This window comes from Apis laboriosa, unplaced genomic scaffold (genome assembly GCF_014066325.1).
Source record: "Apis laboriosa isolate Shangri-la unplaced genomic scaffold, ASM1406632v1 scaffold9_cov152, whole genome shotgun sequence".
NCBI lineage: Eukaryota > Metazoa > Arthropoda > Insecta > Hymenoptera > Apidae > Apis > Apis laboriosa.
Genome location: NW_025224966.1, coordinates 4,443,240 through 4,467,173, shown reverse-complemented (window position 1 = coordinate 4,467,173; position 23,934 = coordinate 4,443,240). Strand labels below are relative to the sequence as shown.

Genomic DNA, 23,934 nt, shown 5'->3' with positions numbered 1-23,934 from the left:
TTAAAGTACTAATTAACTGGCTACTATGTTTACAATGCTTGTCCTTCTATCGAAGATTCCCGTTTATTCGAAAACACGCGACCCACAAGATTTCTCATCCCTGCCAATTTACAATTTAAATTCGAAATCGACAATTCTTTCTCGCAATTAGGATTATTTTAAATTAAATTTCATCAAAGAAATTCGAAAGAGTTGTTGTTCACATTTATTTTACCATTGGGAATCTTAAATTTTTTTAAACACGAATCGATGATATCAAGATTAAATTATCAAATCGATAAATTTTTCTTATTATTATTTTTTTCTATCCTCTCTACTCACAAAATACACATCAAAAATCTCTAAAGAATTATTTTTAATAAAATTTTTCACGATTCTTCTTATTAATCCACTTTTATTTTTCTCTCCCTCCTTTACGAACGATATTTTCTTCCTCTGTTTGCATTTCTTTTATTCTTAAAAATAAAAAAAAAATTCGCCACAACGTTTCTCTACGTACAGAATGATACGAAATAAATTTTTCCTAGCGAGGAGACGTCTCCTTGGAGCATAATAATTTAACCTAGAACAAGTTTGCACCGTCACCTGATATAATTTCATTCATTCGATACGGTTCGGTCCTCGGGGACGCGAGAACAAATGAAATTTCATTTCAACCCGCAAACCAGCCGGATTCCGTTTGAAAACGTTTGTTACCCCGCGTTTTATCTTTTTCATCTCTTTCATCGTCCCTTTGTTCGAAAATTCGTTGAACGAAAATTCGCTATTCCCGATTCCATCTCGATCATGCATGACGCATACATTGTTAATCGTTAATCACGCGTCTGCACGCGTGTTATTATTCGCCCGTCGTTTCACGCACACGATGTTTTGATAACAGGCTCGTGTACTTACGCTGGCTCGAGTGAACAAAGGGAAATTGATTTTAACGCAACTTTGGAAACGCGGTGATGTAACTTTCGATGTTGAATTAAGATTAAAATTAAATGCAGTATAAATTTTGAGTCTGTTCGACTCTTAAAATCTTACATGATTTGAGTTCAAATCGACGTAAGTCAGATTGGTTTGATTTATAAATAATTTAAATAAAATTACTAAATATTTTTTATTATTTTAGCATAATAGTGCATTAAATTTAGAATTTAATTATATTAATAAATTAGTTAATAAATAATAATTTCTATTTTGATTAATTTAATTATTTTAATAATTATAGTTTTAATTAGAGTTGCATTTTTAACATTATTAGAACGGAAAATTTTAGGATATATTCAAAATCGAAAAGATCCTAATAAAATATTATTTATAGGATTATTTCAATCTTTTAGAGATGCATTAAAATTATTATCTAAAGAATGATATTTTTTCAATTATTCAAATTTATATATTTATAAACCAATAATAATATTTTTTTGTCATTAACATTATGAATTTTATATCCATGAATTTATTCAATATATTTTTTAAATTACGGAATTTTATTTATATTAATATTTAATTTTAGGGATAGGAGTTTATCCAGTTTTATTTATTGGTTGAATTCTAATTGTAATTATTCAATTTTAGGATCTATACGGTTAGTTGTAACAATAATTTCTTTTGAAATTAATTTATTCTTTATAGTTTTTAGATTAATGATATTAGTTTATTCGGAGATGATGGAATTTTGCCACTTTTGTTCGAGTGCCTTCGTTTTTCTTAATTATTGTATCTCGCGTAACAAACCCTATTCGTCGATAATGATAATTCACAAAGAATTGAATTCTGTGTAAGGTTCCGATATTCGATCTTTTCGTCGAGAATTCGTTCGAAAAGTGGACGGATCCTGCGTATACAAAATCGTATAGATTTTGTCTAAAAATTATACCGAGTGTTAAAAATTATCCCAATTTCTTTGACTTCTTCGACTTTATTTTCGCCGATAACTTGTACTGGCGGTCAGAAGATGACGCATCGTTTATACACGTACATTATACATCCGCTTAACGTCTCTGGTTTAGCGCGTGATTTTGATGCAAATTAGTTTAAGTGAGATTAAGACAGGCGTTATGGTATCACGAATTTCGGAGAATTATCGGATATCTGAACTCCTTGTTTCCTCGAATGATAATTATCCATTGTGTATTTATTTGTTGGTTGAAAGAATTGATCGAATGGAATATTCTGGAAATATTCTGGACGCGCGTGGTTTTATGAATTGCTTTTAATAACAAGGCAAGATCCGTTAATATACCGGATACGTCGAATTACTCGAGTTCCTTCTTGTCGCCGCAAATGGATGCCACTCGTACATTTTCCGGCTCTTGTGTGTGTATACGCGCGTTATACACGCGTCGCCACGACGAGTCAGCGCCAATCTTAATTATTTTTGACAGAACTGGGTCAGATTTTAAATTGTCGGCATGCTTCGAATAACGCTTTTGCGCGTCCATTCACTTTCCGTTTCCCCTTCGACTGGAACAAACCATTCCAACAAACAATTTCTACTCCCCCGTTTGTTCTCGCCAATGTAATTTTCGCAAATCAGTTGAAATACACGGCGAAATTTCCTCGTCTAGGAAGGAAATTATATGTTTCGTAAAATATATAAAATATTACGATATTAAACGCATATTCGTATATGGAGTTAATATTGACCAGCAATCATAACTAACGCAATCATAGACTCATAATAATATTAATCATTTATAATAACATCTTTCTTTCTCTCCTTGAAAAATAAATGTTATAAAAGTGGAGACTCGATCGTCATTAATGATTAAATATTTTCTACTTTATTGGAAAATAAAATAACAAGATGAAGAAAATTCTTTCGGCAAAAATAATAATAATTTCCACCTTCTTGTCGTTTCTATAATGTTAATTTTAATTCAATCTCGAGTAGCGAAAAAATCCATAAGAAAAATTCCTATCTCCTTAAAAAAAAAAAAAAAAAAAAAGAAGAAGAAGAAGAAGAAGAAGAGAGAATAAAAAAGTTCTCTCAACAAAAATATTAATTTTCCACTTTCCTTCTTCCCTCCATTAATCCCTCCATTAATCCCGAAGGAGCGAAGAAAATCCGAGACGCGAGAGAATGAATTTCTTAAGAAAGTCGAAGCAGAAAATCTGTTTGCGCGTGCAATGTTTCACGCAGTTGGATATTAAAGCGGGGTGTACAATGTGTTTAATTAGAGCTGGAGAAGCGGCCGCAGCCGCAGCCGCCTCGGAGCTCTGAGGAGCTGGAGGATCTGCACAAGCTGCTGCACTTCCCCGAGGAGGTGGCGCTCAGGTTGACGGAGACCGAATACCAGCTGTTCTACCAGGTACCGCCTGAGGAGTACCTAAGGCACGTGGCACAAGATCAGAATACGCAGAAACTACCTGCCAGGCCACCCCCGTCGCCGAGTCGCAGCTATTGCAATCCGAGCACCGCCAACAGCTCGACCCAGACCGAGGAAGAGTCTAACTGGCCTGTACCCAACTTCTCCTCTTCCGTTCAGACGCTCATCAATCGTTTCAATGAGGTAATTATAAGTTAATAAGTTTGTATAAGTGATCGTTCATCGAGTGATCTTCGAACATGCTAACGATAAACCTTCGAAATCCTTTCAGACAATCCTAATAGAGATAGATTTATCTTTCGTTTCGTTGAGAATGTCTTCTATCTGATCACGTTGTAATATTTGTAATATTGGTGGAAGGAAGAAAGGGGAGGGAGAAAATTACGATCCATCTTTGATATATTGAATGATCATTGATAAATTTATTTTTGGGTTTTTCGATTGTTGTAAATATTCCTGCCTGGCGTTTGGAAGAAAATTGATGGTTGAATCCAGAGTATGTGTGAAATATCAAGCTCAAAAAAGAGCTTTTTACGTATTTGAAAAATACAAAGAAATTTCGATGGAATAGTAAATGGCCAATTTTAGGATATCTTAATATCTGCAGAATCCTTTAAGGGAAATTAGTGGAAAATGGAGTGGAAAAATTGACTTCGTGACCAGGTACATATCTTGTAATTATATGCAATATTTCGTAATTTCAGGTGAGCTCATGGGTTACCCACGCGATCACAAGCGGCACAACGATAGAAGAAAGGCAGGCTGTATTGTCCTGTCTCCTACGCGTAGCTCAAACCTGTTGGAATACCGGAAATTTTAACTCAGCCATGGAAATCGTTGCTGGCCTCAAGTAAGTTCCTTCTATTCCCTTTATTTGAATATCTAATAGAATCAATGAAAAAATGCATAAAATGTCTAATTAAAGAAGCAATTTTGTAATAAGTGCAAAAATTTTAAAGATTCGAAAGAGAATAACATTCATAGAATACCAAATTAATCCTGGTATATACGTAATTTCGTGAAACTACACAGACAAAGCGTGTGCTTGCTTCGATGATCCTTCGACTCGATTAATCTAGGTCCATTGAAATAATAGCATCCCGAAAGTTCCCTTTAATCCATGGTCTTACCAACTTAAACAAGACGCTATTCCAACTTGTATCTTAAGTGTTAATCACTATTTCCCGCAGAAAATTATTTTAATTCGAATTGAAAAACTTCCATTCGATTATTCGTCTTCGTTCGATAATTATATCCATTTTCTAATTTAAATTTGGTCTGTTTTAATTTTTTTTTTTTTTAAATAAATCATAAAATCAAGAATCGTTCCACGCAAACTCAAAGCTGTCTTTTAAACAGTTCTTTTCTCACGTAGCTCTGTATCCAAACTTTCTTCTTTAGACGGATTTCTTTAGACGTTTTTTGAACGTTTTTTTTTTTCTTCTTCTTCTTCTTCTTCTTTTGTCCTATCCTCAAAGAATCTTCCTTCACTCTCGCCCAATGTCGGAAATACTTATACACATGGCGCCCAGACTCATGCGAGTGCGAAGGGATTTTCTCTCTCTCAATTTTCCTTTCTCGGTACTTTCGTCGGTTCTATCTTTATCCATTCGTGTCATGGTTTCAAATCGTATCTAAAATGAACAATTTTCCAGCCAAGAAACTTTTGCGTATCGGCATCGTTGCTCCACGCTAGTTTTGAAAATACTTTTGCATATGTTTTCCATCATCCATAATGGTTAAGTTTATAATGAAAGAATAGAGTAAAGAGAAAATTAATCTATCGTACTGTTTTAAATAAGATTTTATTTATTCAATTAATTATGATAAATAGATATGGCAAAATAATTTTCCGTAATTATTTATTTAAAATTCATTTGGTTTTATCCGGAAAAAAGGAGAAGAATGATCGCTTCTAAATTTTCGATGTAGTGTATCACGCGTATATCGTATTTTTCGGAGAGAAAACAAAGAAAACTTTATCATGCAAATATATGTAAAATAACTTAAAAGTTTCAGTTATTTCGCAAAGAACAAAGATAATATTATTTTCCGCGAAACTACAGCGTCGTATAAATCTCACTTTATTTTTAATTACATGTGTGTAACAATATTGAACATATGTTTTTTTTTTTTTTTTTTTCTTTTTTCCTTTCGCTGAGAAAAAACAGAGAATCTCTTTATTTGTAATATTTTCCATGTACCCACATCCATGTACCGCAATTTCAAAAATTATAATATACATCTCTTTGATCACTTGATTATTTGAAGAAAAATTGTCACAAAAGCGTGTGTGTTCAATTAAATTATAAATTCGTGTGATATACATTATTACACGTGCATGTGTAGACGATAATTTGTGTTTGACATAAAATTGATATAACACGAATATAACAAGGAACAAAATTGAATGAAAAGGATAGAATTAACGAAGGAATAATTCAAAGTGTGTTTTATTCCGATGGATTGTTGAAAAATAACGAAACAAATTGACCAAAGCAGCACAGTATATATATATACATATATATTCTGACTTTGATATATTTCGTTTCGTTGGAACGAACGAGCAAACAAAATTTAATTTCAAAGATTAAAAAAAAAAAGGGAAAAAAAGCATGTACAACAAATATCAATTTCACTATTTATACAAAATTATCATTGGATGAATTTACTTTTAAATAAACTCGATGAATATTCGATGAATAAATAAGCCATTTCGAAATATATTCTGTAAATACACATAGTTCGTTTCAATTAACGATTAGCATTTAGATTTTACGAACGATATATCCGTTTGTTAAATAATTGTGAATAATATATTATATGTTTTCAAATATTTAATTATTATTATTTAATATTTTTTAATTATTATTGTTACATATTCCTAACTTATGAACAGGATATATTTTGATTTTTAAAATAGAAAATCATTTCTTGAAAGTTTCTTTCAGTTGCTAAGTTGATTTGTTTTATTAAATAAAAACGAATTTTTTATTTCTACTAATGATTGTTGAAAATTGACGCAAAAATTTTTGAAGAAATAATTTACAAGTGCTCTTAATAACGCAGATCACTTCAACCGTGTTTAAAATAAATTAAATTCAATTATTATCCACGAATTCAACAGTTTCTTCCTCCATTAAAATTCACAAAGAGAGATTTTTTTTTTTTTTTTTTTTTATAAATTCACCAAAGGAAAAGCTGTGCCACAAATTGCACCCTTGTGGTCGTTTCGGAAAAACGAAATGGAAAAATAAAATAGTTTTTATTACCGGGATCGTAAAAAACCGCCAACCTCCGCAACCGCGAACGAAAAGATAAAAGTTGCAACAGTCGTCCTACACACATGGTCATTGTCCTGGTCGTTTCCTCCATTTACAATTTATCCCGCGCTATATAACTCGCGCTCTAGTTTCAGTTTCGAGAACTATGCGATTAACCGAATGCATAGTTGAAATTTTACGTGCACCTGCGCCATCTTGACCTATTACTTCACAGAACTTTGGCGAAATTTCTTCAATGGATGGCGATGATCTTTCAAAGACGATAATATTAGATTAAGAATCTCGTAATTATTGAAAATACATTGTGAAACGAAATGATATAATATATTTATGTAAAATTTTACATCTACAATAATGACGATGATGTTTCGAAGACTATGAGATTAGATTAAGAATCTCGTAACTATTGAAAATATATTGTGAAACGAAATGATACAAAATAATGTAAAATTTTATACAATACAATAATACATACTACGTCGTGAAATTATTATCGTTAATTATAAAAAATTATTAAAAATAATATAGGTAAAAATAAGGTGAAGGGGAAAAAAGAATAAAATCTATCGATGTTAACGAAGAAATTAAGATTGAGAAATCAAGTTGAAGATGCGTGCACTTCCGAGGGAATGAAGATTGCTCTCCATCTTCAAAGAAAGATGAAAGTACGAAATAAAATTTCGTTTGGGTTTAAAGCCTTTTCGAGAAAATCCAGTTTAAGGTATAGCTTAGGCATTTTAGGCGTTCTTTGGGTACCGACAGATGTGCTAAACGCATTCCATCAGGAGTTAACCAAGTGCACACGTGCTCGACAAGATTTCAAACTTGATTTTCTTCGAATGAGATCTCGAACTTTTTTCTTTATTCTTTTTAATTTGTCTATGAAATAACTTTTTGTACAAATGTGTTATCCAACATTGGACAACGATAACATTTCTTTCTCTTATAAGAAATATAAATAAGAAAAATATGGTTTACTATTAATAAAAGATGAAGTAATGAATATTTTGACGTTATTTGAAATTTTGTTGTAAAATTATACGAATTAAACGAATTTAAGACGATATCAAACCTTTTTTATTTTAATCTATTCTGTACGTGCTTCATTTGACCATTTCATATTACTTTATTTAAAACACAAAGTTTCAAATAGAGGGTATCATAATACCTCCAAGCATTAAATTAACACGACAGTATCTCGTTTCACCATATTTAAACACTCCTCTTTGCCTCGCAGGAATTAAGTCACTAATCATCTTAAACACCTCATGCAATACGATAAAAAACAATTTCCTTTGTACATAGAATATAGATTTGTATAGAAACAATAATTACATTATTAAATATATCGATGCACACGAAATATCGTTTCTTAAAAATCGTGTGAATTCGAATTGGGTTAACGTCAAGAATATCAAATTTTCAATAATTTTCGAAAAAAAAATCATGAGAAAAAGATAAATAATCATAATTAATGATGTCAAAAAAAAAAATAAATTACAAATTTTAATTGTATACGATTTCAAGCTTGGTTTTTTCTTTTTACCAAACTTTAATCAACATTAATTTCAATAAAGAAAAAATACACAAATCAACGACAAATACGTTTTCATTCGATCGTTTCGCCTGCCAAATTAAATTCAATCAAACACGAATGGTTTTGACGCAGGTCCAACAAGCTGAAACCCTTTTGGAACAGCGTGAACGAGCCGGTACCAGTTTTGGAAAGCCTCTCCTCCGCCCTTTTGTCATCCGAGTATGAATTCGCGCTTGCCCGCTCGTTGGCTATGCCGGAATGCCCGGTGGTCCCATTCTTCGGGGCTTTCTTGCGGGAATTGCGGGAAGTCATCGCATTCGAGTCCAAGGTAAATCGTTTTTAAACTTCATAAACTTCCCCCGTGTGTAATTGCTATGCGAATCGCACCTTGAAAAACAAACCTTGAAACTTTCCCATCGTGGGAAACGCGATTGGAATTATAACGATAAATTCCGAATTCTCGATCGCTCCTCGAGGCACACTCCTCTCGCGATCAAGTTTTTCATTGTGTCGCGTTGCTTGTTTTTTTTTTTTTTTTACGAATTAAACTTTAACAGATAATAGCCTCGAAATACGAGGCAATTTGTCCTTTTATTTATTTTTGTTTTATAATATAATTGTTTTAATAATTCGTTCTATATGTTGTAACAAATGGTGAAATTAATTGATGCTAATTTGCAAGTTTTCCTTTAGATAAATATCTCTTGGAATTTGGCAACGAGATATTTTATTTTCTACGTTTTTAGATGGGTTGGAGGAATGTTTGATCGAAGAAATATATATATATATTTGAATTTTATTGGTAAATGAAAAAGATAATATTAAGCTCATTCGATCAAAATATTTCAATAGTAATATTTAGCAATAGATATTTCTATCTTCGCGCTATAATTCGACTGTTCTATTTTCAGAATTTGCGTAGCAATAAAATTTTGTGGTTACACAATCACGGATTTATGCTCGGATTGGAACAGATAATTAGACGTTTCTCGAAGATAAATCGCTTACTTTTTATTTATAGAAACTAGTCTACAATTTTCGAAAGATTGAGGGGATGAAAAATTATTGGTGAACGTATTAAGTTAAAAAAAATATATATATAATAATAGTATTATATAATTCAGAAGTCTAAAAATTATTGAAAATTTCGCAAGCATCGATTTTTTCGAACAATTACTTCCAAGCCAATTAAGCGATCGAGGTCATCGACAACTTTTATTTTTTTGCCCCCCTTTATAATATTTTTAACGTCGAAAATAGATATCACCCACAAAATATAAATGGTAAAATAAACAGGAAAATGAACAAATTTTTCGAATGTTGTCTTGTGTATGTGAATGTAGTTTTCCAATATTCAATATCTGACCCGTTTAAAAAAAAAAAAAAAAAAGGAAAAAAAACGCGAAAACGTGTTCGTCCGATAATTGTCGGTTTCCGCGTTTTTATCGAATTTATTGTTTTAAGAAAAGAGTGATTCGCGCAGCAAATTTTTTTTTTTTTTTATAAAAATAAAACGAAAAACGCGATAAAATGGTAAACAAAGTAAATTATTGGAGATTACTACAAAATTGCTTTCCATTAAATAACATCATCTTTAAAGTATCTATCAAGTATCTCTCTTAACTTCTCCTACGTATCTAACTACGAGAAAAAGAAAAAAAAAAGAGGAAAAGGAAAAAAAAAAGCTTCAAATCCCAATACATCTCCCCAAACAGATCAGTATCAGTCCAATATCAATTCAGCACCAATTCAATACCAGTTCGGTATTGGACCTAGCTCAATTCTGTTCCAATTCAAACTCGGTTCCATCCCAGTTCCGATTCCGTTCTAGATCAAACTGTGTTTCAACCTAAGTCAATTCTAAGCCCCATATCACGCGATATCTGTATTCAACCCAACTGTCTGAACCACTTATCTTCACAACTATCTCTCTCTCTTTCCTCCCCTTCCAAAACTAATTCCAAGTATCTTCCTCATAATTATCATTTATCTTCAAAAAAAGAAAAAGAAAATTATCATTTTCAATATCGTTATATATCGTCCCAACAATGGAAACAACAATAAATTCTTCTCTCCTCCTTCTCCTCTTTCCTCTTTCTCACAGTTAGCTTTATATCTCCTTAAAGAAAATATAATAATAATAAAATTATCAACAATTTCGTTGCGTAAACAAGAAGAAATAAAGAAGGAAAAAAGAAGAGCATCGATGATACGTGAGTTGTTGGATCGTTTTCCCTGTTCAAATGCATCGAGGAACGCGGAGAGAAAAAGAGGGAGGGGACGATCCATGGAGATCGAATGATTTCACGGCGAGGTTACACGTGCGATTTGGCGGCCGGCCAAGGAACTTCCTCGATAAAATCCGTACGTATCCTGCCGGAAGCGTCGAACCGTGGAATACACGAACAAGGAGGGCAAAGCTCGAGAAGGAGGAGGGAAAGAAAGAGAAAGAGAGAATTACTTAAATTAAGCAACCCTTTGCTTTCGTTTCGCCACTTTGGGACGAAAAAACACCGATACGAATCGATGTGTAACCGATGAAACCGAAGAATGAGAGTTCTTTTTGCCATGTTTCTCGGATTCTGGTCTTCGACGGTGATCAAACGGCTAGAAACTGAAAACGTATTGTATTCGTACGAACGATGCAGCTCTCGATTTAATACAAGTCCTTTTGTAAAAAGATGTCTCTAACAAAGTTTTGATATTTCGTTATTGCTTGTGTATATCTTTATTCTTAAGTCCATTTAAAAATTATCGTTCCTCGCATTGAACCTCTTCAACGATTTGCGAATAAGGAAAATTGATATTGGTGCGTTTAATTTTGGAAGAAAGTGAAAGTGTTTGTTGAGAACGATGCTGCAATTGGGATAATATTTCCAAGTAGGATGCAGTTTCTAATTATATTTATGATAAAATAAGGAAAAATTAATATGAAGTTCAGTTAGAAATTAGGTTGGTTAATATCGAGTTGGACATGTTTGTACAAACATTCACGTACTCGAGAGAATATTGAATTATCGTATCGATAAGATGATTCGTATAGATGAAATTCGTACGAAAATATTTTTTCAAATTTTATTGTAAACACGTTCTCGTACAATCACGTTATTCAGAATCAGTATAGTATAGAATTTAGCACGATTCTACAATAAAGTCTTCGATGTATGAATAATTCTTGTAGCAAAGTTACTCATCCGTAACGATGAATTTAACAAGCGAATCGACAAGCGATAGACAATAATAATAATAATAATAATGATAATAATTAAACGACGAATAACTCGATGATGATGGCTTTACGTAAATTTACATAATTAGAATTTTTGATTTAAAGATATCTCGTATATACGTATATCGTAAATCAATCTGAAGTAATCTTTCGCATCAGAGAAACGTTCAAAGGAAGGATTTGCACAAGTGATCGAGCAATGTCAAAGATATTACTTTGACTCTTTTGTAGAGTATGGTTTTTTTCGTGAGTTGGTTGAAAAAAAAGGGGCGACACAATGGTCTTTATGCTGTACGGTTTCGTTCGTTTGGCACAAGTATTTGGAAGGACTCGATGCTGGACAAAGAACGGAGTGACTGTGCTGAACGAAAGAATTTCAGTATTATTGGCTTGGTGTATTACCGCTACTTTTCAAATATATAATATATTCATTATAAATTATAATTCTACTTTTTTTTTTTTCATTACTCTTCTACTGCCATCAATGAAACGATTAATCAATTTTCATATTTTAAAATTAAAAAAATATTTCATCCTATTAATAATATATATATATGTATATAAATACATATTTTCAAAAATATAAATATACATTTTCTACTTATTGATTATTCATCGATTGATAAATCATTCGTTAATTAACGTATAATAATATCAATTACTTATTCAATTTATTCAAGCTACGTCTCCCCAGAATTTTAATTAATCCCTTAATTATACACGTATACAATAAAAGCACGAGATTGTATTTTCTATTGTGATTCATTTTTACAAAGATGGAGTCGTGAAGGAAAAAAGAAATGGAAAGAGAAGGAAACGTAGCGATAAGGTTAGGGGTTTCTATCGGCCTCCAGCAGCAACGATGGTTGTAGGCCGGCGGAAACTACTTGCTCTTGTCGCTAACGATCGTCGGCCCGAAAGATCCACACTTTGTGATTCAGACTTCGTTGAATATTTTAACATACGTAATATTCACGTAATTAAGAAGGACTTGTTATTTTTTTTTTTTTTATATATATATAGTCGCATACACCTTTGCTGGTCGCATTAATTATTAAAAAAAAAATAATAATAATAATTATAGGTACGTATACATGTACAACAAACAATAACGTTATCGTATAATTGTATATCATTCTTTCTGTATTCAATTGTAATAGTGTAATAGCGAATTGAATAAAAAGTTTCTTTTGAAAAATGATTCTTTTGAAAAGTTTTAAAAAAATTTGCGCGCATTTAAAAATAAGATACATTTTTATACAAGATGTAATTTATCTTAAGGATGATTTAGTTTGGATTTATATAAGGAGTACGAGTACGTATAATTTATCACAGCGTTGGAGGGTAGTGTAACAGATCCACCGGAAAGAAATATTTCGACCCGTGACAAATTAATAAGATTAAAATCCTTTGTATTTTAAATAAAAAATATATAGTTGAGAGAAAGGAGTACAGTTTTTTTTTATAGAATATATAACATCGTGACATCGTTAATTAATATTTCGTATAAAGAAACGTATAATAAAATGTTATAACGAAGAAACGATTACCTTTCTGAATGTGTGAACGATATCGATGGGAAATCTTCATCTGTAATAATAATTCCCTCTTGGTCGAAATTTACGAGAAAAGTTGTTCAACCCGAAAAAATCCGATCTCAAAGAAACTTTGAATGTATTTAGAGCATAATGAAGTACGAAAGAATTTTTCGAAAACGATTTTTTTCCCGATAAAAAATCACTTCGAGCGAGAAAAGTAAAATCAACCCCTAAATTTTTCATTCGCGTCCCTTTCTCGTTTCTTTTTTTTACACGAAATAAAAAAAATTTTAAACATAAAATATATTTAATTTTTCGTTCAAATTTCTTTCAACGAACAATTATCTTTATTATTTTTTTTAGAAATATTTTATCTTTATTGTAAAATAAATATATCACAATTCAAGTAATTCTGATTCATTACCTCGTTTTGATTTAAAATACTGTAAACGTGGCACAATCGATCGTTATATATCAACAATCATTCCTCGAATTATGCAAAATACATCAGTTCTATTGATATTTACGATTTGCATAATTCATAAATATGAATGGAACGGCTCGATATGCTATCACGGCATATAAGAGAACTCGTTTGTGAAATACTTTGGAAATGGAATTTCGACCGTTAAGACGCACGAAACCACAAAGCAGTTAAAACGAAAACGTTGATAAATTCGTCCAACGATAAAGGCGTTTTATTTTAAAACAATAAAACGCGTTTTATCTCGAATATATCCACAGCGCGTAAAAACACGGGTTGTCTTTGTGACAAGTGAGACAATGTTCTAATTCGAGCCATTGACCCGCTGTTCGCGATGCTCTTTTTCTTACCGTTCAAACCGAAATAAAGCTTGGCCAAGGCGTATTCGTCACGTTAGGTGGATCCTTTTCGCGAGCGAGCAATTCTTTGTGGAAAAGTGACGAGGAACGTTTTTTTTTAAAAAAAAGAAAAGATCTTGTTTTAGAGATCGCAACGATCGTGATCGTTTACGATTATTATCACGACGATCGATTCGTGAGATATGAAAGTTCGAAATAAAATGAGATTTTATTTTATTTTTATTTCGAGTAAATAATTTGAACATGAATGTTCAGAGTTTATTAACACACATCTCGCTATGGGAAAAAATGAGATCAAATTAGGGAGACTTGATTTTATTTTTTATTTCAATAAGTAATTTAGAAATAAATTTATAATATTGATCTCCTATATATAATAAGAGTGAAAGTTTTTATTAGCAATCTCTTTTGAAGATTAAAATTTAAAAAAAAAATTGTGTAAAATTATTACTTCTTTTCATGATAATAATTGTACGGTATTGCGATTAATTTTAGATTAAATATAAAATTATTGGTCTTAAAACTGGATTTAAGTGGAAGAACTTTTTCTCAATATAGTCACAGCAAATGTCATTTATCTTGACAAAATATATCTACTCGTCGTTACGTAAACATCGTAAAATTCGATCGCGACAAGAACCAAGATCAAGAAGCTGGATTCTCAATTTCAACGAGAACAAGTTAATTCTTTCGACAAAGAGTTTTGTCAACTCGAAAGGATATCGAACAAGAGTTGTAAATTTAAAGGGTCTAGGAGATATTACAAAATACACCCCCAATAATGCCATAATTCTGCTGACGAATTTTGTTAACGTTTTTAACATATTTGCTTGCGTTATTTCCCTCGATTTTATTATTTTCTTTTTTCTTCAGATTCCCTTCTCCTTCGTAAAAAAAGAAATTTTTATCGTGCCCCGATAATTCAATAATTTTATCGTTCAAATATAAGTAGAATACACCTTTTGATTGAATTTATCTTAATTCCAAATGTGAAGGAGATGAATCGATGAATTTCGATCTTATGCTAAGCATTTCAGTTCGGGAATTTGCATCTATTAAATTGTGTACAATAGCTATTATCGTGTATCGACGTCAGCAATAACTCGAGACGTTATCCAGAATTTATCTTTAGAAATTGCAAGATGATTAAGTTTGGGCAAAACACGTAAACAAAGTAATTATTCGTATATAATTCATCGCGTATGAAATTCAAAATTATCACACGTGAATGAAATTTTTTTATAATCTTCATCTTCAATTTCGTTTTGAAGCAAAATGATTCGCTAGAAACAAATCAATTTTTGCCCTAATTAAGTTAGTTTTTAAGCACATTGTTAAACGCGCATATGTAATGTGTAATAAACAAGATTATCTTATCTATTATTTTTTAAAATTATTGTCGATCATACCATATATTATTGAAACATTTGCGCTCATATTTGTATTTTATCTCGTAAAATTTATATATTATATTTTATAAATTTACGTATGAAACATGATTTTATAAAAATTCGTTCAAATTGATTAAAGTGTATAATTTATAATTTTATAAAATATATTCATGATGTTAATATCGAATTATTATTGTAAAATGAAATATCCCAAGCTGTTTTCTCTGGAAATATTACAGTTTCTCTTTCAAATTAAATGGAGAAAGTTTTTCTAGAACGACTACTTTTTATTTGAACAGCTATTATCAAACTTAATAAAATTTATTTGAAATATTCTTTTTGGTTTCGCATATCATAAAATTATAATGAAAAAATAGTTTTAAAAGATTTTATTATAATATTATAGATTTAATTATAATATTATATTTGTAAAAGCGTAGAAAAATGTTGGAATAATATTTTAGAGTGGAAATTATTTTATTAAATTTTCGAAATAACATTTCTTAAAATACTTTCTCCAAATATTTTTTAAATATTTTTTGAAGATGTGATAATATTAATATATCTTATCTACGTCATTACGATTACTTTTTATTTATAAAATATTTATCACTACGTATCGATGGAATCTAAAAATAGAAAGAAATATGTGAATGAAATAAATTTTGATAAAATAAATTTTTTTTTTTTTTTAAAATTATTTCTCTGATTAATATCCTCTGATTAAATGAAGAAACTCGCGTTTTTATGTTAAAAGAAGTTTCTTTTTATGTCGAGTATCTTTGGCTGGTGGCCAGATACCAGATTCCCTAGAATTAAATAGAAAATACGTAATGTCTCCATATAATTTATACTTTTACTTAAAGCAATTTTTTTTTTGTAAAAAAATTTTGAAAGAATGAAATTGAAAACGATTTTTTATCCTTTATAAAAGCAAATATAATATTATTGGACAAATATCTCTCTTTCACAGAGGAGTTAAAAAAAAAAAAAAAAAAAAAAAACATCAAATAATTTCTATCCAACTCTAACGTTGTAATAAATACATTGAATTAAAATTTTCAAAGCTTTTAATCAAAGACAAAATAGAAACTTTAAATATAACTTTACAGCCATTATTTGCAATAATTTTAAATTTAATTCCTCTCGAAATCAATTTTTCGATCGCGTTAAAAATAAAAACGAAACTTTCATCGCAACATTTCGAAATTCTATCACTTCGAAAATTTCTATCGAATAGAATTCATCTATTCGCGAGGCAAATACCTTTGACGAAATTCAACGTATAAACTGTGCATCGGTAGGTGGTGGCCTACTAATAGTACAGTGGACTTTAATGGGTCAAATTGATGAAATTTTGATCGACGTTTGACAGAGAGTACGTATACTCGCGTGTACACGTTTATCTACGCAAAAATATCCTTTCTCGAGTCACCGCACGGATATTGCTTTACATACGCGTAACATTTACGAAAGCGATATAAAACAAATTAAAAGAAATTACAATTTATAATACGATAAAAATAGAACAATAAAAAATAGAACAAAAATCTTAAATCACTTTTGAATATGCATGATATACAATGATGTGCGAAGCGATATCAGTCTTGAATCAGTACTGAAAGATTTATAGCTCGAGTAACCTTTGATTTGTCTGAACATCAGATATGGAGAGATAAAGAAAGTTTTTTATCGTTTGAAAAATTTATACAAACGATTCTAAAATTTCGTATAATATGCGAATCAGAAAAATTCTTTTAATTGATAAAATTTTATTTCAATCCATCTTTCAATAATCGTAGTCAAGAGCTGAATCAATCAATTTTACTTTTTAAAAAATTCTTTAGCGGTGAAATGATATATGATTTTCAATTTTTTTTTTTTTTTTTTTTTTAATAAAGAAAATACAAATGGAATTGATCGATTTGATTTTCGTATGATCGATTAGAATTTTATAACGAGAGACAAATAAGAATAAATTTTTCCATCCAGTCTCAGTACGCAGAATGCAAGGACAACCGCGAATCACCACGCAGAAGCAGCAAGGATGTCGAGTCCGAAAACATGTCATCCTCGGGGCAAACCACGAAGATCGCTATCGACACTAGCACGGAATCATCCACGGAATGGAACACGAGGAATAGTTCCTTGAGGAAAATAGAGAACATCCCGATCCGTGACACGGGCTCTGTCCTCGAGAAAATCGGCGAATTTCATAAGGTAAAATTGATATCAACAATTAATTCCTTCCACTTTAATTCTATCAACAAGCATCCTGTATCAAATAGAAATATCTGTATTGAATATTTTCAACGATAGAAACTTGAATAAAAAAAAACACACAATTTTGTTAACATTTAATTTTACAAATTTCAACAAAAGTAATTGAATATACTGTCTTCTATTGCCGAGATACACTTATGGTTCTTTTAGAGCGTTCTTTTATTACCAGCTATCGGGTCGTTCGTTTCCTTTATTTTTGCTTTATTGTTAAGAAAGAAGCAATAAGAAAGGAGTTAAAATTTTACGACCACCCCTTGTCAATCGCAGTGTACAATACAATTGTAATATCCAGTAAAAAAGGAAAATTTATTAATATTAAACGAACATTCCCTCGAAACGTTCGATACCACAAATGATTCAGAACGCTGTACGTACACTTATATCGAAGTCCTTAGATTGAATGGCGGAAAAATATTTCGAGATCCTCGTGAATTTACGATATTTCCTTATATTCAGCATCAACATGCTCGAGGCAGAGACGCGACAACTGGTTCGCTCCATCGCACTCTGAGCATTCACACCACTGCAATTGAGCAGACTTACATGGCCGAGGAATGTGACGAGAACGACTATCATTTCGATCTCGATTCCTACAAACCGGTACAGCCAATCACGATCGACCATGGGGTCGCCTTATTTCCTGTCGCCGCACCCCACACAGGAATGGATCTGCATCTATTGCAGGTAAACATGCAATTTACGGTCTCGTTACAGATGCCGTGTAATTTGTCTCCCTGACGTTCTTCCTCCTTTCTTCTCCTCTTTTGCGTATCGTGTGATTCGCATGATAAAGTAGTAGCGATAATAATATGTGATTCGATCACTAATTCAATTTTCGATTTCTATTTCATGGAATGTGTGCGTTTCCTAGAAATATTTCTTTTTTACACTGTAATGCGTAATTGTTTCTGCATTTGAATTGCTAGTTTGTGGTATATTTTTTGGTTATATGCAACACGTTTGTATCGTAAAGTATATTTTTTTTTATTGAGAAAATATAAATTTTTCTAGATAAAAGTGATAACAAGTAAATAAGTTCGTTATTGTTAATTGTTAATGTATTCGTGTTTGTGTTTTGCGAATAATTATGTATATCTGCGACACAAACATGGAATCCAGTAGGAAATAAAATTATTATTTAATGGAACTTTGTTTGATTGGAGTAATGTTAATTAATGTAAATTACTACTGGTAAAGGAATATGTAATATCTGGTTAGACGAAATCGCGAACAAAGGATCGTGACCTATTTTCGGATGAAACATGGATTTAATCCACGACCACTTGTTATCTTCGAATTAACAAAAATTAACAAAAAATTTTTATATTAAATAGAATAAAGATTTTGTATGTATTTATATAACAGAGGATCAGAATAATAATATATTAAAATTTTCATATTCCTGGTCGATACGAGGATATTCAAAAATATTAAAGTTCACAGAAGAAAATTTCTAACTAGGATATCCATTAAATAAAACACGATTCATTAGAATGGGAACGATTCTAAAATTCCGGCCATTTATGCGCGTCACATGTGTATACGGATGCAACCATCGTGTATATAAACCTTGAAAAGAAGAGCACACAACCGAGACACGACCTTACCCTCTTACAGACGATTTCGAAATATTAATATTCCAACGTCCAGCTACTTTGTAGTTACTGGACGTGGTGCAGGGCCAAAATAAAAGACGTCGTCAGCGCAGTTTTCCTGCGTTTCAAAAGGATTTCAAAGGGACTGACTTTACCGTGCTAGCTCAGGTACACTTCGTGGAAATTCGCGAGAAAGAAAGAGAGAGAGAGAGAGATCGTGCAGCAAGTAAGAAATGAAAAGGATTAAAGAAAGAAGTTAGAGAGCGGAACCGGGTCACTCGTCCGAAACGTCTTTTTCTCAATTATTTACTCGTAGAAATCTCGAAAACAAAGAATCGATAATTTCGTAATGAAAGAGGAAAACTTGTACTTTAGAAGAAAATAAAGAGAGAATTCAAACGAATAATCGATATAAAGTTTCATTCTATTAAATTTACCAAAAAAAAAAAAAAAAACGACGGAATAATTCAATAATTATCCACTCACCTTTTCGTATCTCTCTTACATAATAACTTTCTCATCGTATTATTATTTAAATAATAATACTCTTTGAATTTTGAATTGCGTAAATCAATTTCTAAATTTACTTTACTTTACTCGTCTTCGTCGCGAAAAAGAAAAATATAGTCCAAAAGTCAAGCTTGAATTCTGATGAATAAATTAACACGCGTAATACGATAATTAAACACATCGAAACGAAGTGTTACGCGTTAAAACGAGTGTCTCTTAACCGTCATCTCTCGTAGCCATCTTTATTCCGAATAAGAGCGAAAGCGCCACCTGTGAAACTCCATTAGAAGGAAGCGGGCGAACGATTTCCCATACGGCCGACATCGCATAACATTCATCGTTGAGTGTTTCACCACTCTGCTAGGAGCCGATTAATCTATCCATACCTACGGCAAAGATAAATAATTTCAACGCTTCCCTCCTCGCCACGCTTTTACAAGTGATCGCTTGGATTGCACTTATGGCCGACCACCGTATAAACGTTGGTTGTTCCAAGTGCATTAGAAGTTCCATCAGCCTATTATAAATACAGCCGTGGCCGATGCCGATTTTCCCGCGAGTACGACTCGGTGCGCCGCAACTGCGCCTGATACGATCCCGCTAAAAACGATCTTAATAGCCAGAGATTATACCCGGTGGAATTGCGTGGCGAGATTTTCGCGGCTATCTTTCGTGCTTTCGTTACGTTCTTCTTCCACGGATTTTAATGAAATCTCGATGAATAATTTAAGATGCCGGCTCAAGGATTAACTTCTCGTTCGCGAGATATCATTGCCGAGATAAATGCGACGATAAGATGTGAGGAAAAATTGATGAGTTCGTGAGAGAAGGATTTTTAAAGATTTTTGTCTTTTCTTTTTTTATAGTTGGTTGATACGCAGCGTGATATTTTTAATTTTTATTGGAGATATTTCGATTCTTTTCTTCGATGAATTTAATTGAATATATGTACATGGAAGGTACATTTTTGGATCAGATTAAAATTAATTAAGTAAAAAAAAATATGATGTTGTCGAGTTTTTTTTTCTTTATCACATTTTTTGTAATAACCGTATGAAATTTTTATAGTGAAATTTGAAGTATTTTAAAAATATAAGGGATTTGAAACAGGTGTATATGTAAATAAGTTTGTTTGTTGAAATTGCTTGTCAATTTATATGCATATACACATCCATATTGTGTGTACCTTTTTCATCACTATCAGAGTTATCTTTCGTAAAATTTCTATGAAAATGAATTTTCTTAAAAAGAAAAAGAAAAAAACAAATATTACTTCGAAATAAACGTTTACAAATTTTTCGTTGATTTCACTATTGATTATGATCCAGTAATTTCCAATAAATTTTTTAATAATTTTATATTTTATACATCTATCTAAACGATAATGAAAAAATTTTTTCAACAATCAAAAATCAAATTTCTCACCTGTTCTACGCATCTATCGATTATCTTTATCGACACGAAATTGGAATAAAAATATTTAAACAAACATTTGCTCGGAATTATGAATAAATGTGTGTTTAACGATATATCCGGAAAAGATTTATCCATTTATTCTCCCTCTTTGCATCGGAAACAGCAACCCGATATTTTTCGATTTAAACTTACAATTAGATATTGGGATCGGCCTCTGATTACAATTCCAATACAGGTTAAGGGAAAGCAAGTTAGGAACGGTTTCATGCAAATGTTCATTTAATCTTCAATAAACTCGGTTTCGATCTCGGTTGCCCAAAGGCGTATTCTTTGCTAAAGGTCTTAGCCTCTGGTAACGAACGAACTGAGCGTTTACAAACACGCGTATAAAATAATGGATGATTTTAAAGGGATGTACACTTTAGAAATGAAATTAGCATAAGTTTTGTACAAGTTTAACGATTGTTCAAAAAGAAATATCATATAATCAGTGTCCCTCCAATCAAGATGTACTTCAATCGTAATATCTTCGATATTCTTCAAAGTTTAAGTAGCCATGTATTCTTTTTCTTCTATTTTTGATTTAATTGTGCTCAATCAATTGATGCAAATTTTAACTTCTTTATGAATGTGATCGTTCTCGTTTTAAGAGCATCTGAAAGAAACGAAAGAAAAAAAAATAATCTGGGTCGATGTATTCCTTTTAATTTAACGAAAGAGGGTTTAACTTGGAGAAAGGAATTGTTCATAGTGGAAGTATGCATTGGTGTGTTCGCTATTTTTTTTTCTTTTTTTTTTTTATCTCTTTCTCTTTACACCAAAGCTCGTGATCCTCGAAACAAGATAGAAACAAGATATCTTAAGAAAGAATGTGATGTACACGCAATTTTTATATGCATGCAGAGTGTATAGGTATAAAGTGAAGAGTCTCTTCTGATGTAAAATCATAAAAAAAAAAAATGTGCGTGAAAGGAAAGAATATAGTGGAAATACATCGGACATCAAGTGCATTTCGTGTATTCAAGTATCATAAACTAGCATCGTATAAAAAAGTCAAAGTGCATTTATCAACTCTTTCTCCTATGTTCTTCGTATAGAAAGAAGGAAAAAGAAAATTATTTACAAATTAAACCAAGCATTAAATTAAACATAATTATTTCCCTCTTTCCTTTTCAATTTTATTTTTTTATGTATTAATCCAATTTATCTAATCACATTTAAATAAATAATTACAGGATAAACAATTGCAAAAATAATACGCAACCCTATCTTCTTTTCTCAATTCTTGAATACGAGTCGGGAGTGATCATCTCGATAATAAAATTAACATTTGTACATTGAAAATTATTCCCGAACACTCGACACTAAAGTGTCCACTCGGCGAAAAATATTCCCCGGTGAGCAACTCTCCAAACTTCTCTCTCTCAAACCTAGGAATGTAATCACAGTTTCTAATAGTTTCGAGAACAACCCTCGAGAGCTCCACTTTAACATGTACACACCGCCCTAAGAATATAATTCACAGTTTCTAATACTTTCGAGGACAACGCTCCAAGAGAGGCCTCTATACGTTTAAATATATCTTAAAAACATATATATATATATAAAACTGTTCTTCCGTTCTTTCCACAAATTTCTCTGATCTATCCACATTCCGTGTGTAAAAACGTGTATACATAACATGAGGAAAAAATTCGGTTAGGTGTTGCATCACGGGACGACGTTGGTGCACTGGGACTGCGAGGGCGGCGCCACGAGGACGGCGTTGGTTTTCGCGCGGGTGGATCGTGCCTGCGGCACCTTCGTCTGGGAGAAACCGCCGTGGAGCCCGTTGAAGACCGCGCAATTAGGCGGCACAGCGTCCACGGAGTTCTCCCTAACTGCCAATCCGGAGGACACGGTGCCGGCCGGCCTGTTGTCCAAGTACACCGCCCAGCAACAGGCCGATTGCGCCTCCGTCACGTTGGAGGAGGGTTACCTGAACCTGAGCTCCGTGAAGGAGGTGATGATCGGTTGCTGCGACCGGGACAGGGAGACCGAGTTGAGGAGCATTTGCAAGAGGTACGGCCTGTCCGGATCCGACTCGTGCATCGGCCTTATGTACGGCTCCAGCCTGCCGGACAATCGACTGATCTTTCTACTTTGCCCTCCTGCGCTTAGCAAGTAAGTAGCGCGCCACTACGATTTCTTCGCTCTTTTCGAGGTCTCTTTCTCCATTCGAGAAAGTAAACTCTAGTTAAAAATTTCGGATAAAGTTACTTTGATTGATATTAATTATAAATTGATCGATATATTTACTCGTGGATATTATAATTGATCAGTATAATTTTGTTTGGTATATATGTATTCGGTTATTCGATGCTTTGAATAATAATAAAGTAACTTTATCCTTAACTTTGAAAATTGAATATATTGATTAATATATTTTATTGTTTTAAAGGAATGAAACAATTTTGAATGGTTTTGAGATGTGAAGATATTTTAAATCGAATAAAATTGTTTTTGAGAAAAGAAATATGTTGGGTAGTAAGTGATTAAGAATATATCGATTTTAAAGGAAAAAAGGATAATTTGTTTGTTCAGTATCGTATAATCGTGATTATATGCCATTTAATGTTTAGATTATAATGTTATATATGACGAATTTACGAATGTACATGTATTATTGTATATCTTGAACGAAAAATTCATTTCTGGTTATTGCTCGATGATAAATATATCATCTTGTTAATCATGCTTTTCTTCGCGATATACAATTTTCAAGATATAACCTCTTAATATCAATTTCAAAAGTATCATCTCTGAAACACGGTATTTATTAAGAATGCCTCCTTTGAAACAGATCTGAATCGTATATATATGCGTTTTAAAATACCTTTGATGGCAATGGAGAAGTACTTGCAGCATCTCATCCAATGTCTCTCTATTGAAACATCTTTGAAATGGACTTATAAAATATACCAGAAATCTTTTATGGAAACATCTGTA

The 23,934-nt window shown here is 31.9% G+C and overlaps 1 protein-coding gene across 5 annotated transcripts in view; it reads left to right on the top strand.

Annotated features, from left to right (window-relative positions):
• LOC122720058 (1-phosphatidylinositol 4,5-bisphosphate phosphodiesterase epsilon-1-like) overlaps positions 1-23,934 on the top strand; it is a 103,065-nt gene that overhangs the window by 66,763 nt on the left and 12,368 nt on the right. For all 5 annotated transcript variants that reach the window (XM_043946496.1, XM_043946498.1, XM_043946494.1 and 2 more), the window contains 6 exons: positions 3,172-3,503; positions 4,025-4,170; positions 8,274-8,469; positions 17,135-17,362; positions 17,882-18,109; positions 22,649-23,109. In XM_043946496.1, coding sequence (XP_043802431.1) covers positions 4,148-4,170; positions 8,274-8,469; positions 17,135-17,362; positions 17,882-18,109; positions 22,649-23,109 — 1,136 coding nt within the window. In that variant the 5' untranslated portion in view covers positions 3,172-3,503; positions 4,025-4,147. The remainder of the gene's footprint in view (positions 1-3,171; positions 3,504-4,024; positions 4,171-8,273; positions 8,470-17,134; positions 17,363-17,881; positions 18,110-22,648; positions 23,110-23,934) is intronic.